Raw genomic sequence first — 14,413 nt, forward strand, 5'->3', positions numbered from 1 at the left:
ACTGGGACTAGATCACTGGGACTAGATCACTGGGACTAGATCACCGGGACTAGATCACCAGGACTAGATCACTGGGACTAGATCACCGGGACTAGATCACCATGACTAGATCACCGGGACTAGATCACTGGGACTAGATCACTGGGACTAGATCACTGGGACTAGATCACTGGGACTAGATCACCGGGACTAGATCACCAGGACTAGATCACTGGGACTAGATCACCAGGACTAGATCATCGGGACTAGATCACCGGGACTAGATCACCAGGACTAGATCACTGGGACTAGATCACCGGGACAAGATCACTAGATCACCATGACTAGATCACCAGGACTAGATCACTAGATCACCGGGACTAGATCACTGGGACTAGATCACCAGGACTAGATCACTGGGACTAGATCACCATGACTAGATCACCAGGACTAGATCACTAGATCACCGGGACTAGATCACTGGGACTAGATCACCAGGACTAGATCACCGGGACTAGATCACTGGGACTAGATCACTAGATCACTGGGACCAGATCACCAGATCACCAGACCCGGTCTTAAGCAGGACGGCGTGTCCCGAGGACTTGGCTGGGTCGACCGATCACACGCTGGCGTTGGTCGTCGGGGTCAAACGCTACAAAGTCTTTAATTTAATCTTTCTTTTCCGGTAAAGTCCTGCTGAACCCGAGACGCTTCGTCCTCCTCTGAAATGGTGAAGCACAAACACGCGCCGCCATGACGGTGACCGAGGACCGCGGGCCGCGGCGGAGACGGGCCGCCACCCGAGCTGAAGCTTCTCCTCGTGGTCCAGGTTCGAGGTCCGGAGGAAATCTCAGTTTCAGTCACCAGAGTTCGGTGGCGGCGTCGCCTGAGGCCCACGGCGGCGGCGTTGGCGTCACTGCGTGATGGTGGCGACGCTGCGCGACCGCTTCATGATGAGCCGCACCTCCACGTCGGGCAGGCTGTCCTGCCGCGGCCGGGCCGCGCCCTCGTCGGCGGCTGCCGCCATGTGCAGGTCGAAGCGCAGCGACACCGACTTCTTCCTCAGCTTGGGGTTCCCGCGGAAGAAGGAGCCCTCCCACCGCCGGATCACCTCGTCCACCTTCTCCGTCCTGGAGGGGAGAGACACGACACGGTAACCATAGCAACACAGATACTAGCGGGACCAACCTGATCTCACAAAAATCCGTGAAATGCCCACGACCTCTCACCACTATTTTCCGTGGTATATACACGGAAAATGGTATAATTCCGATATTGTACCTATGCAAAGTCAATGGGATCCGTGGTCGTGATATATACACGGATTATTACATTATTATTATTTATATATTATTCTTTGTTATTTTGGCTAAATTATGAGTTTTTGTCACGCAAGGTACTGTTTGTTACTGTCAGTTTGTAGTTGTATGTATTTAGCTAGAATTTTAAAACCTGAACAATAGAATTCAACGTAAAATGCTGGATCTTGTCCATTATAAACAATACTTTTTGGAACATAGTGGTTAGTGCAGTTGACTGTGGTCTGGGAGACTGGAGTTCGAGACACGCTCTGGGCACGACTTGTTCGCCACGGTATTTTCCTCATTGTGTTTTCTTTTAATATCTTTTAATAATCTTTTAATATCTTTAACATTTCTAAACACAAAAACACGAAAGTGTCCTTGATAATTCAATAATACAATAGGTTCATGTTAAGGACATCCGTTTTAATTAGTTCTCCTTCGATTATGACATGTTATTAATGCTCAGTAGGCACAGGAGGTTTGTTATGTATTGTTATAGGTTTGACTATGAGACCTATTTCATGTTTATTTTTGCACAGTTCACTAACACTTTGAGCTAGGAGGCTGAAATTCTAGACTCTGTATCAGGAGGTGACTCTCATCCACTGTTCAGAGTTTCAGATCTGTGTGACCTTCGGAAGTGTCAAAGGTCACCGCGTGTGTTGCTTTTTGGGCCTGCAAAGCCTATTTCGTGTCTTTTTTTGCATAGTTCACTAACGCTTTGAGTTAGGAGGCTGAAATTCTAGACTCTGTATCAGGAAGTGACTCTCATCCACTGTGCCGAGGTCCAGATCCGTACGACCTTCGGAAGTGCCAAAGGTCACCGTGTGTGGTGCCTTTTTCGGGCCTTTTTTGTGTTTTTTTTAATAATTCACTAACGCTTTGAGCTGGGAGGCTTATTCTTGACTATGTTGCAATGCAGAAGGCCCTTTGCTAGGATCTTTTGGTCCCGTGGCTGTACGACTTCCACAGAGCTAGTTGGCGTTGCAGAGGGTTCACAGAGTTGAGACTTAGCAAGCCCAATCTAGGCCCCATATGGAGGCCACAGGTCAAGTTTTACTTGGTTTGGTCAAATGTTGTGGCAACGGCGTCCGTTCGAATGTTGGAAAAGGTGAAGTTTCAAAGCCCCGCCCATCGAAAAGTACAGGTCCGATCTGCAACAAACTAACGTCTGTCTGTTCAGGGGATGCCAAACAACATATTTTAGCCACTATAACAAAGAATAATATATAAATAATAATAATGTCATAATCCGTGTATATATCACGACAACGGATCCCATTGACTTTGCATGGTACAATATCCGTGGTGCTCACACGGAATTATACCATTTTCCGTGTATATACCACAGAAAATAGTGGTGAGAGGTCGTGGGCATTTCACACATTTTTGTGAGATCAGGTTGAGCGGGACCCAACTTAAGGTTCAGCTCGGAGCCGAAGGTCGTCTACTTTTTAAGGTTCAGTCAGGAGGTGGAAGCTGTGGAGGGAAAATCCACTCAAAACATTTGTGCAAATTATTAGATTTGTGTGTAATTTACGAAGTTTTGTACGAAGTTTTGTATGAAGTTACGTACAAAACGATAATTAATAATCCTACACACACAAATAGTTAAACACGCACAAATGGTTTTGAGACTATTTTCCTCCAAGAAGCCTCACAGACATTTGTGCAAATTCTTAGATTTGTGCGTAATTTACGAAGTTTTGTACGAAGTTACGTACAAAACGATAATTAATAATTCAAAAAGACTCCTACACACACAAATCGTTAAATAAGCACAAATGGTTTTGAGACTCTTTTCCTCCAAGAAGCCTCACAGACATTTGTGCAAATTATTAGACTTGTGCGTAACTTACAAAGTTTTGTACGAAGTTTTGTACGAAGTTTTGTACGAAGTTACGTACAAAACGATCATTAATAATTCAAAAAGACTCCTACACACACAAAGACACACTAGGGGGCAGTAACAGAAAAAAATGAAAGCTTAATTGTCAAAAAAGGAATCAAAATACACTGAAATTACGATTAAATTACAAAGTATACACAGAGAGGAGTGAAAACAGTTGCAGGAGCCATATTCATTTTTATATTATTTCATGTAATTCTGCTCCTCGCCACCAGGGGTCAGTGTTTGCTGTCTGGCTAAGCTGATTCCAAGTTATCTCACCTGGGAAACCCAAACAGGTGATGCTGATTGGAGAAACAAACAGAGTGTTCTTATGTGTTTCTGATGTGAGCAGTTCAGCTTGTTGTTTTTGTTGTTTTATTGGTTAAAATTGAGAAAAATAAAGCTGTGAAGCAACTGTTTAGTTATGTTTTAATTGTAAGGATTGTATTTTATTGTTTTATGTGTGCAATGTTGGACCCAGGAAGAATAGTCTTCACTGCAGTGAGGACTAATGGGGATCCATAACAAATAAATAAATAAATAAATAGATAAATGAATAAATACAATCTGCAACAACAGAAGGACAGTTCAACTTGTACAAGTGCAAACGTCTCAACTGCTGCAGAGAAACAGCTGACGATGGAGATCTGCAGTTCCACAGGTTCATGACGGTGATGGAGCTGTAAAGGAGCTGTAAAGGAGGCTGCACTAGCTGGAACCGTCCACTAGGGGGCGGCCAAGGGACACGAATGCAGCTTAAATTGTTCTTTTTTTTTTAAATCAATGATTAAAATAAATCAAAATCTTCCAGGCCGGCTGGTTATCTAACCGGGGAAACCCAAACAGCCAACAGTTCTGCTGTGGTTAGATTATGGTTAGGTTGTTTGTGTTTTGGAATGTCAGTAATTTGGTTTTTTTTTTTTTTTATTAAGATTAATGAGTTACAGTTAAGAAAAATAAACCTGCCGAGCAACTGAATCAAACACAACCTTCCGTCTGAAATGTTTGGAGCATCTAAAGTCTAAACTAATCCGTATTAATAACCGGTACTAGACTTGGTTTAGGATTTAGTACAAAGATTAACTGTAACTGTTGATCCAGAATGGTGGTTTAAACTGACTTTTATTTATATACATATGTATATAATATATGTGTGTGTGTGTGTTTGTGTGTGTGTGTGTGTATTTGCATATGTATGTGTGTGTGTGTGTGTGTGTGTGTGTGTGTGTGTGTATTTGCATATGTATGTGTGTGTGTGTGTGTGTGTGTGTGTGTGTGTGTGTGTGTATTTGCATATGTATGTATGTGTGTGTGTGTGTGTGTGTATTTGCATATGTATGTGTGTGTGTGTGTGTGTGTGTGTGTATTTGCATATGTATGTGTGTGTGTGTGTGTGTGTGTGTGTGTATTTGCATATGTATGTATGTGTGTGTGTGTGTGTGTGTATTTGCATATGTATGTGTGTGTGTGTGTGTGTGTGTGTGTATTTGCATATGTATGTGTGTGTGTGTGTGTGTGTGTATTTGCATATGTATGTGTGTGTGTGTGTGTGTGTGTGTGTATGTGTGTGTGTATTTGCATATGTATGTGTGTGTGTGTGTGTGTGTGTGTGTGTGTGTGTGTGTGTGTGTATTTGCATATGTATGTGTGTGTGTGTGTGTGTGTGTGTGTGTGTGTGTGTGTGTGTGTGTGTGTGTGTATGTGTACATTTCTGTTTATACTTTTTATCTGTCCTAAGTCACTTTTTGTACAGACTCATATCCGGCACTTTAAAACCTCCCATGAACACTCAGGACTACGAAACAACTGCCTCTTTTAATATCACCACTGTGTCACTTTAAATTCACTTAATTTACTGCTCACTGTTTTTAATATATATTAATAAAACTGTTTTACATACTGCACAAAAAAAAAAAAAAATTGCCTTTTGCACTCAGGTCAGTTCCAGTAAATGTCTGTGTTGTGTTGTATTTATTCATGTGAACTCTTTTTTAAATCTTTTTAAAATCTTTATCTTTATCTTTTTTAAATTTGTATCTGTTGTGTCTGCGCACTTTATATATTTCACCGAGGGAAGTGGGAAACGTCCTCTCGATTCCTTGTATGTCTGACATATGAAGAAATAATAAAGATAATAAAGCTACTTTGACTTTGACTTTGATATATATTGCACAATAAGCGGCCTCTTTTCTGTTGTGGGTCAGTAAATATAAGTAAATATCCTGAGTGGTTTCTCCAGTAAATGTCGTGCTAATCAAAGCTAGACGACGATCACACGTTCAGGTTAATAAATAATTAAATACTAAAGGACGTTGGTAAATCTCCTCTGGAGATTTTCCAAGTGTGTTTGAGTGTGTTTGTCTTTCTGTGGCTCGTCGTACTAGTCGCACCTGAAGCATGAAGGAGAAAGTTCCGCCCACGTCTGGCCGACAGCAGCGCGTCCCGCCCTGGAGCTGCAGCTCGCCGGCGTCCCCACATCAAACACAGGAACATTCCCATGATGCACTGCAGCGCCGCCCTCATGGGAACCTGCGCGCCGACTTTTACGGCCGTAACTAACCGGTCTGAGGAATGGAAATCATTTGTGTCTGCCGGGCCAGACGTCGCCAGGGAGGACGCGTCGCCGTGAACTGATGACTCGTCGTTAAAAAAGAACTGATGACTCGTCGTTAAAACAGAAGTTCAGACACACACACCTGCTCGCTCACCTACACACTCACTCCGCAGTGCTGGGGGACGGATATTGGTAGTAGCCTAGCTAGCCTAGCCTAGCTTTGATTTAGCCTCAGGGACCTGAACTGGTTGCTGTTTGTGTCTCTGGCTGTTCTCGTCTCTGTTTGTTTTGTCTCTTACAGATCTCGAGGAGGAAAGCATTCCTGCTCACCTCAAAGACATTAATAAATTAAAAAAGCTTGGTAATAGAGGGGTGGTGCGGAGGTGGGTGAAAAGCTACATTGAGAACCGACAGCAGTTTGTGCAGATGGGCGATCATAAGTCAACTCTTTTGGACATTACCTGTGGGGTCCCACAGGGGTCAGTGTTAGGACCCAAACTCTTTATTTTATACATTAATGACATATGTAAAGCATCAGCAATATTTAAGTTTGTTATATTCGCAGATGATACAAATGTCTTTTGTTCTGGGGAAGATCTACAGCAGCTTTTGGAGTTGGTCACGGCAGAAATGAAAAAATGTAAACACTGGTTTGATGTTAACAAATTATCTTTAAATCTTAAGAAAACGAAATGTATGTTGTTTGGAAATCGCACAATCCCAATTAATACTGTGCAAATAACGATCAATAATGTACCTATTGAAAGGGTGTATGAAAATAAATTTCTGGGAGTGATACCGGATCACAAAATCTGCTGGAAAGAGTGTAGCAATATTGGGGAGAACAAGATACATGCTGGATTATAAATCATTGCACATTCTGTATTCATCACTAGTATTACCATATCTGGATTATTGTGTGGAAGTTTGGGGCAACACATGTATAAGCAATTTACAACCGCTATTCAGACTGCAAAAAAAAGCAATCAGGATAATTCACAACGTGGGTTATAAGGATCACACTAACACACTGTTTTTAAAGTTGCATGTGTTGAAATTCGGGGACATTGTCAAACTAAAAACTCTACAAATCATATTCAAAGCGAGAACATTTTTTTTTAATTTTATATTTTTTTCCTTGTGTGTTCGAAACAAAAAAAAAAAAGACTATTTCACTACAAACTCTCAGGTCCATACAACCCGTCGAGCGTTAGTTCTGCATCCTCCAACATGTGTTACAACCAGGGGTAAATAATACGGTACATGGGGGTCAAACTATGGAATACATATTCCCATTTAGCAAAAAAATGCTTCTGTACAAGGTTTTAAAGGTTTTACAGGATGTCAGAAACACCACTTCATTTTTGTTTTGTAAATGAACTGCTCTGGCATCAGTAATGGATGTGCTGACACATTTGATCGTCTTGTGGAATCTCCTTGAAATTATTTTTTGTTTGTGTTTATGTGGTTTGTTATTTAGTCGTTTATTTCTTGTTTGTTTCTTTATTATTAAATTGTACTCTTTATCGTTATTCATATATCCGATAATTTTCTTTTGTGTAAATTCTTTGTAATTTTCATTTATTTCTATCATCTATGGATTTCTAACTGCTGATTTGTATATTTTGTATTCATAAGTATAATATTACATTTTATGTTAACTATAGGTGGAGGTACCTGATGAGTTTTCGCCTCTTTCTGCACTTTCATTTGTAAAGTTATTACTTTTATTTGTGTAATGTTTAACTGTGCAAATAAATAAATCTAAAAAATCTAAATCTCCAAGGCTTGTGTTGTGCGTTTCCATGTGTTTTTCTCATTCCAGACTAGCAGCGGATGTCACCCCTCACCCCCACCCCGACCCCCCTCCCCTTCACATTTAATTAAATTTATATATATATATATATATATATATATATATATATATATATATATATATATAAATAGATGGGATATGATATATATTATATATTAGAAATGCATATGCCTTACATTTTTACCAACTTGGTATTAACCATTAATAGAAGTTCAGGGTTTTCAGGACACAGAGCGAAGGAAACATTGAAGTGATGTGATTAGTATTACCTCAGTTAGTATTAGATTAGTTTCATTTTCAGTAGGTTGGATTATTGGCAATGGTATCTTTACAGGACAATAAATCTATCAGGCTGATCCAAAACGCTGCTGCCAGAGTAATGTGGTGTAATATACTGTAGTCCAGTTACTGTCTAATTGTGTCTCGCTGCTTTTAATGTTGATGTAAAGCACTTTGAATTACCTTGTGTTGAATTGTGCTATACAAATAAACTCTAGTGCTCTGCTGCTGGAAACCGTTGACGTCTCAGGCCGAGACAGAGCTGCTGACAGCGGGTCAGCGTCAGGGGGGCAGGATCAATACAGGATCAATACTTACTCGATGGTGCCGTGAGCTTCGGCCTTCTCCCGAACCACGTTGCCCTGGAGAATCTGCGTCTTCACCGTGGCCATTGGCAGGTCTTTATCTTGCTCCGGCTCTGCAGAAAAAGAGGGTATGCATTGACGTCACTTCCCCACTGAGTGGAAAACATCAGTAAAAACCGCTGCAACTAGTGTGTTAGACGGGATAACAACCGATTCTGGGCTTAGATAAGCGTCAGTTGGACTTGACAGTGACCCGTACAGTTACCCCAAGAACCAGTGGTCCATGGACATTAATATTTGGTACAGTTACCAAGAACCAGTGGTCCATGGACATTAATATTTGGTACAGTTACCAAGAACCAGTGGTCCATGGACATTAATATTTGGTACAGTTACCCCAAGAACCAGTGGTCCATGGACATCAATATTTGGTACAGTTACCAAGAACCAGTGGTCCATGGACATTAATATTTGGTACAGTTACCAAGAACCAGTGGTCCATGGACATTAATATTTGGTACAGTTACCCCAAGAACCAGTGGTCCATGGAGATTAATATTTGGTACAGTTACCAAGAACCAGTGGTCCATGGACATTAATATTTGGTACAGTTACCAAGAACCAGTGGTCCATGGACATTAATATTTGGTACAGTTACCCCAAGAACCAGTGGTCCATGGACATTAATATTTGGTACAGTTACCAAGAACCAGTGGTCCATGGACATTAATATTTGGTACAGTTACCAAGAACCAGTGGTCCATGGACATTAATATTTGGTACAGTTACCCCAAGAACCAGTGGTCCATGGACATTAATATTTGGTACAGTTACCCCAAGAACCAGTGGTCCATGGACATTAATATTTGGTACAGTTACCAAGAACCAGTGGTCCATGGACATTAATATTTGGTACAGTTACCCCAAGAACCAGTGGTCCATGGACATTAATATTTGGTACAGTTACCAAGAACCAGTGGTCCATGGACATTAATATTTGGTACAGTTACCAAGAACCAGTGGTCCATGGACATTAATATTTGGTACAGTTACCCCAAGAACCAGTGGTCCATGGAGATTAATATTTGGTACAGTTACCAAGAACCAGTGGTCCATGGACATTAATATTTGGTACAGTTACCAAGAACTAGTGGTCCATGGACATTAATATTTGGTACAGTTACCAAGAACCAGTGGTCCATGGACATTAATATTTGGTACAGTTACCAAGAACCAGTGGTCCATGGACATTAATATTTGGTACAGTTACCAAGAACCAGTGGTCCATGGACATTAATATTTGGTACAGTTACCAAGAACCAGTGGTCCATGGACATTAATATTTAGACACCAATCCAGTTTCCTGATATTTATATGCACTTAATTTCTACGCCGGGGAAATACACAAAGCAAAGCTTGAAGGCTTACAAAGGTTTTGACGCTTGGTCCGACTTCAAGGCAGGATTTGTTGTAGAAATTAAAGTGATGAGGACACTGAACTTAATGATTTAACCGTTTAACGTTAGCTACCCAAAAATCCAACATTACCTGATACAAAATGGGAACCACAAATCCACGTTTCGTTGTCTGGAATCCAGTTGTTTCTGTGAATTGCAGCGATCCATTTGTCTCTCTTAAGCTTATTTTTCAGCAGTCTGTAAAACGATAACTCTGATTTCTTGCTAAATCTATGCGTACAGTCGATCGCACAACAGCTCTTTCCCATTTTAGATGTTTTCCAGTTGCTCAAACTGAAAGTTTACGCTGCCATTTAGTCTTTCAGTCACTCGGTCTTTCTGACACTAAGTTGCTGTTCTGTTTTTAAATGTGAACTGTTACGTTTGGAGAAAGGATGGCACTGCATTCTAGTAAAAGAATCCCTCTCAGAAACAGTGATGGGAGTTTCATGGTTAGTGTCTGTTTTGTTCCATGTGGGGCCTGGCTGGCTCGCCAATTTTGCTAGACCACCAAATCCTGAAGTATAACAGTCAATTATGCAGGCAAATATCATGAACTGAGGGAATAATCCCTCTTTCATGTCCAAGGCTGATAAACGAGATAGTTTATTTTGAATTTTTTCAGCACAAGCGGTCACAGCGGATACCGAAACAAACTTTCAAGCTGTAAATTAATCTCTCTATGGTGCTTCTACCTTTCAAGATGATCCTTTGTGTGCTGGATATGGCAGAAACGTTGGCACGTCACTGATGTTAAGTAGTAAAAACTTAGTTTTACAAGGATTCAACTATGTTTGTTTCATCTCACCCTTTCAGGAACCGCCCTGCACAAATATGAATAAGCAATGCAAATTTAAAATGCATTTTGTTGTTTCTTTAACCTCTCAGTCTTTCTGCCACTCAGTCTTTCTGACACTCAGTGGGCGAAACCTGCTGTGAAGTCGCATCTGTGACGTCATGGGCATTCCCTCTATAGTAGGCCTGTGTTGAAAAAATCGATTCTCCGATTTTAAATCGATTCTCATATTAATTCCTAAAAATCGATTCATATGTCTAAAGATTGATTTAAAAAAAAAAAAAAAAAAGAAAAAAAATTTCATCATTACAACTTTTGGTACTTTTTTGTTTATGCCCAAAAAAGGAATATTTTGTTGGACACGAGAATAACTGGTGCCATGTTTTCATACCTTTAAATATGTTTAAAGGTATGAAAACATTAAAGTTTTCAGTTATAATTCCATAAATTGTCTATATTTCATTAATTTATATACTGTCTTGGGGTTACATTTGCATAAATGTTAAAAACCAAATTCTCATAAATGGGGAAAAAATAAAAGCGATTTCTTTCGTCCTCTGTTTCCTCCTGGATCTGTTTGGTAATTCTACACGATGTTTCTGTTTCAGTTCTATCAGCATTCTGGGAGCTGATTGGTCCTTACAGCATCATTAGCTGCAATACTTGCTGTTGAATCTCAATATAATACTAGTATTAATATGTTGCAGAACTACAGTCATATAATTCATGCAACAGCTGAAAAAACAGTTTTATTAACACTAACCCAAATCAATATCGGATCGAATCGGATCTTGATAATCGATTCTGAATCTTAAGAATCGGAATCAAATCGATTCTTGATATTTGAATCGATCCCCAGTCCTACTCTACAGACGTTAATGACCAGAGGGAACATCCGGGGCCCTAACGAGGTCGTGTTTGGACGTCCTACGTACCGGTGAGGATCACCAGGCTCTGCTGCCGGTACAGGAAGCTCTTCTGCAGGCCGTTTCCGGCCGGGATGAGGGGCGTTCTCTCGGGCAGGGGCTCGGACTTGGGTTCGTCGGGGCTGATGGTCGGGTCGCTGAGGCCGGGGTCGCTGAGGCCGTTCTCCACGCCGCTGTCCTTCGGCTCCGACGACGGAGACTGCCAGGGTCGCAGAGCCGCCGGTTGCCCGTGGCGACCCATGTACCTGTACGCACAGAGACGTCACCGAAGTCTGAGTCTCACGTTAGAATGAAAAGCCACTCATGGTGAAATGTAGTACAGTAATCCCTCGCTATAACGCGGTTCACCTTTCACGTCTCGACTTTTTTCTCGAGATTGTACTTCAACATTAATCTCAACATTTCCACTTTTTTCTCAACATTTCGCCTTTCGCCATTTGTCTTCATTCTAATTCTGATACAAGACTTTTAATTTTTTGCGGCTCCAGACATATTTGTTTTTTGTGTTTTTGGTCCAATATGGATCTAAAACATTTTGGGTTGCCGACCCCTGGGCTAAACAGTCTCCCCGCTTCTTCTCTTCCTGTATGTCAATAACGTTGGTTGCTTAGCAACAAGCTGAGAACGGCCAATGAGCTTCAGCAGCAGCTCAAGAACGGGACACTTTGATGAATCGTTCATTACAGTCCTCACATAGCATGGCATGTCGGTTTATATGAATCTTTTTGCCCAGAAGAAAAAAGAGCGACAACAACAATCCATAACTATGTTCTTCTCTGGAAAAAACACCCCTGCACGGCGGCTTTAGGAGAAAAAGACACTACAGGGTCGGGATCCAGCGACGTGCCAGTCACAATTTGTCCTACTATTTTTTTTTCATAATCCTTTTTCATTTTCTCCCGTTCAAATCCAGTTAATCTTGGTGGGGCTGATCTCTGCAATTTGAAGTCTTGTATAATAATTGTGGAAAAAAAAAGGTTGTTACTTCGCAGATTTCACTTATCACAGGTTCTTTTTGGAACGTAACCCACTTGAAAAATGGGGGAGGGATTACTGTATTTTCGTAAAAATAAAAACATATAACTGTCATGGGCACCCCATGTTTTCACAAAAATAAAGCCAAAAAGAAAAACATGTGGGCTAAGTACCCCTAATGTTTATTAGCTTCTAGATCCGCATGGTTCTGGAGGAGTTCTGGTCTATTATTCTCCAATATTACGTTTCATATACTGAAAGTTTGTTTTTTTTTAATTCAAGATTATTTTAATATTGTTAATATGTATACTTTAGAAATATAACTACTGTATCAATGACAAAACTCCCACTGGAGTAATCGTAATTTCCTTAGGCCCCCATTAAATCAATTAATTACATTATACACATCATGATACAGAGCAGATTTGAATCTGAAATAATATTAAAATAAATGTTCAAAGATAAAGGTTTTAATAGTTTTATCATTTTCTTCAGGTCATCCAGTTTTATAGATTCAGATTTCAAGACTGAGGATGTTAAAGCCGAGTGCAACAAGGCAATCCTCAATCCTCTATTTTTTCCTTCTTCTTTCATTAGAGTAGTTATAAAACAACTTAACTGAAACTTAACTGAAAATGAAGAAGTGACTGGGAGAACACCCCCATTTCATTTAAAGAGCGGGGCTCCTTCACAAGTCTGGTCTTCCCATCGTTCACCACAAAACTCAGACAAGCCAGTTGTGGATGGAAGGGGCCAAAAACGTTGCTGTTCTGTTTTTAAATGTGAACTGTTACGTTTGGAGAAAGAATGGCACTGGATTCTAGTAAAAGAATCCCTCTCAGAAACAGTGGTGGGAGTTTCATGGTTAGTGTCTGTTTTGTTCCATGTGGGGCCTGGCTGGCTCGCCAATTTTGCTGGGCCACCAAATCCTGAAGTATAACAGTCAATCATGCAGGAAAATATCAGTAAATGTCATGTCCAAGGCTGATAAACGAGATAGTTTATTTTGAATTTTTTCAGCACACGTGGTCACAGCGGATACCGAAACAAACTTTCAAGTATCATTATCGCTGTAAATTAATCTCTCTATGTTGCTGCTACCTTTCAAGATGATCCTTTGTGTGCTGGTTATGGCAGAAACTTTGGCACGTCACTGATGTTAAGTAGTAAAAACTTATTTTTACAAGGATTAAAGTATGTTTGTTTCATCTCACCCTTTCAGGAACCGCCCTGCTCAAATATGAACAAGCAATGCAAATTTAAAGTGTGTTTTGTTGTTTCTTTAACCTCTGAGGAGAGCCACAAAACCAAAACACCCCCCACACAGCTACAAAAAAGAGCTCCACAATAAAATAATCAAAATCTGTCCTGGATGAAGATGACTTCAACTTCATATTCATTCTCACAAGCTTCTTCACAGACCACCTCAGTCCAGATATCATTGTTATTCTCGGAGATACTTGTGGGGGGTCAATGGTCTAGATCAGGGCTCGGCAACCCGCGGCTCCAGAGCCACATGCGGCTCTTTAGCGCCGCCCTAGTGGCTCCTGGAGCTTTTTCAAAAATGTTTGACCTTTTTTTTCCTTTTTTTTCTTCTTTTTTTCCTTTTTTTCTTTTTCCTTCTTTTTTTCCTTTTTTTCTTCTTTTTATCTTCTTTTTTCCTTTTTTTCTTTTTCCTTATTTCTTCTTTTTTTTCTTTTTTTCTTCCTTTTTTCTTTCCTTTTTAATTTCGACATTTCAACTTTTTTCTCAACAATTCGACTTTTTTCTCGAAATTTCGACTTTTTTCTCGAAGTGCATAATGAAAAAAAAAATCTTCCCTCAGTTATAACTAATATATAACTAATTCTAAGGCTTATACAAGACTTTTCATTTTTTGCGGCTCCAGACATATTTGTTTTTTTGTGTTTTTGGTCCAATACGGCTCTTTAAAACATTTTGGGTTGCCGACCGCTGGTCTAGATTCATCGCCTGGTCTGATTTTAAAACCAGAGCTGAACTTTAACGGCTCAGACCTTGTTGACTTTAAGTTTGCTGTCACTTTTCTCCTCTTTTGTCGTGGGATCAAACGTGAAGCCTGAGAGAGTCTCATCGTCTGGATGTGGATAATCCGGGACACAACCCTCTG

The 14,413-nt window shown here is 40.4% G+C and overlaps 1 protein-coding gene across 1 annotated transcript in view; it reads right to left on the minus strand.

Annotated features, from left to right (window-relative positions):
• Nucleotides 1–520: 520 nt before the first annotated feature.
• krt222 (keratin 222) overlaps nt 521–14,413 on the minus strand; it is a 42,965-nt gene continuing 29,072 nt past the window's right edge. The window contains exons 7-9 of the mRNA XM_061728602.1: nt 11,320–11,555; nt 8,145–8,244; nt 521–1,112 (exon numbers count right to left, since the gene is read on the minus strand). Of these exons, the coding sequence (XP_061584586.1) occupies nt 896–1,112; nt 8,145–8,244; nt 11,320–11,555 (553 nt within the window). The 3' untranslated portion in view covers nt 521–895. The remainder of the gene's footprint in view (nt 1,113–8,144; nt 8,245–11,319; nt 11,556–14,413) is intronic.

This window comes from Cololabis saira, chromosome 1 (assembly GCF_033807715.1).
Source record: "Cololabis saira isolate AMF1-May2022 chromosome 1, fColSai1.1, whole genome shotgun sequence".
Classification (NCBI taxonomy): domain Eukaryota; kingdom Metazoa; phylum Chordata; class Actinopteri; order Beloniformes; family Belonidae; genus Cololabis; species Cololabis saira.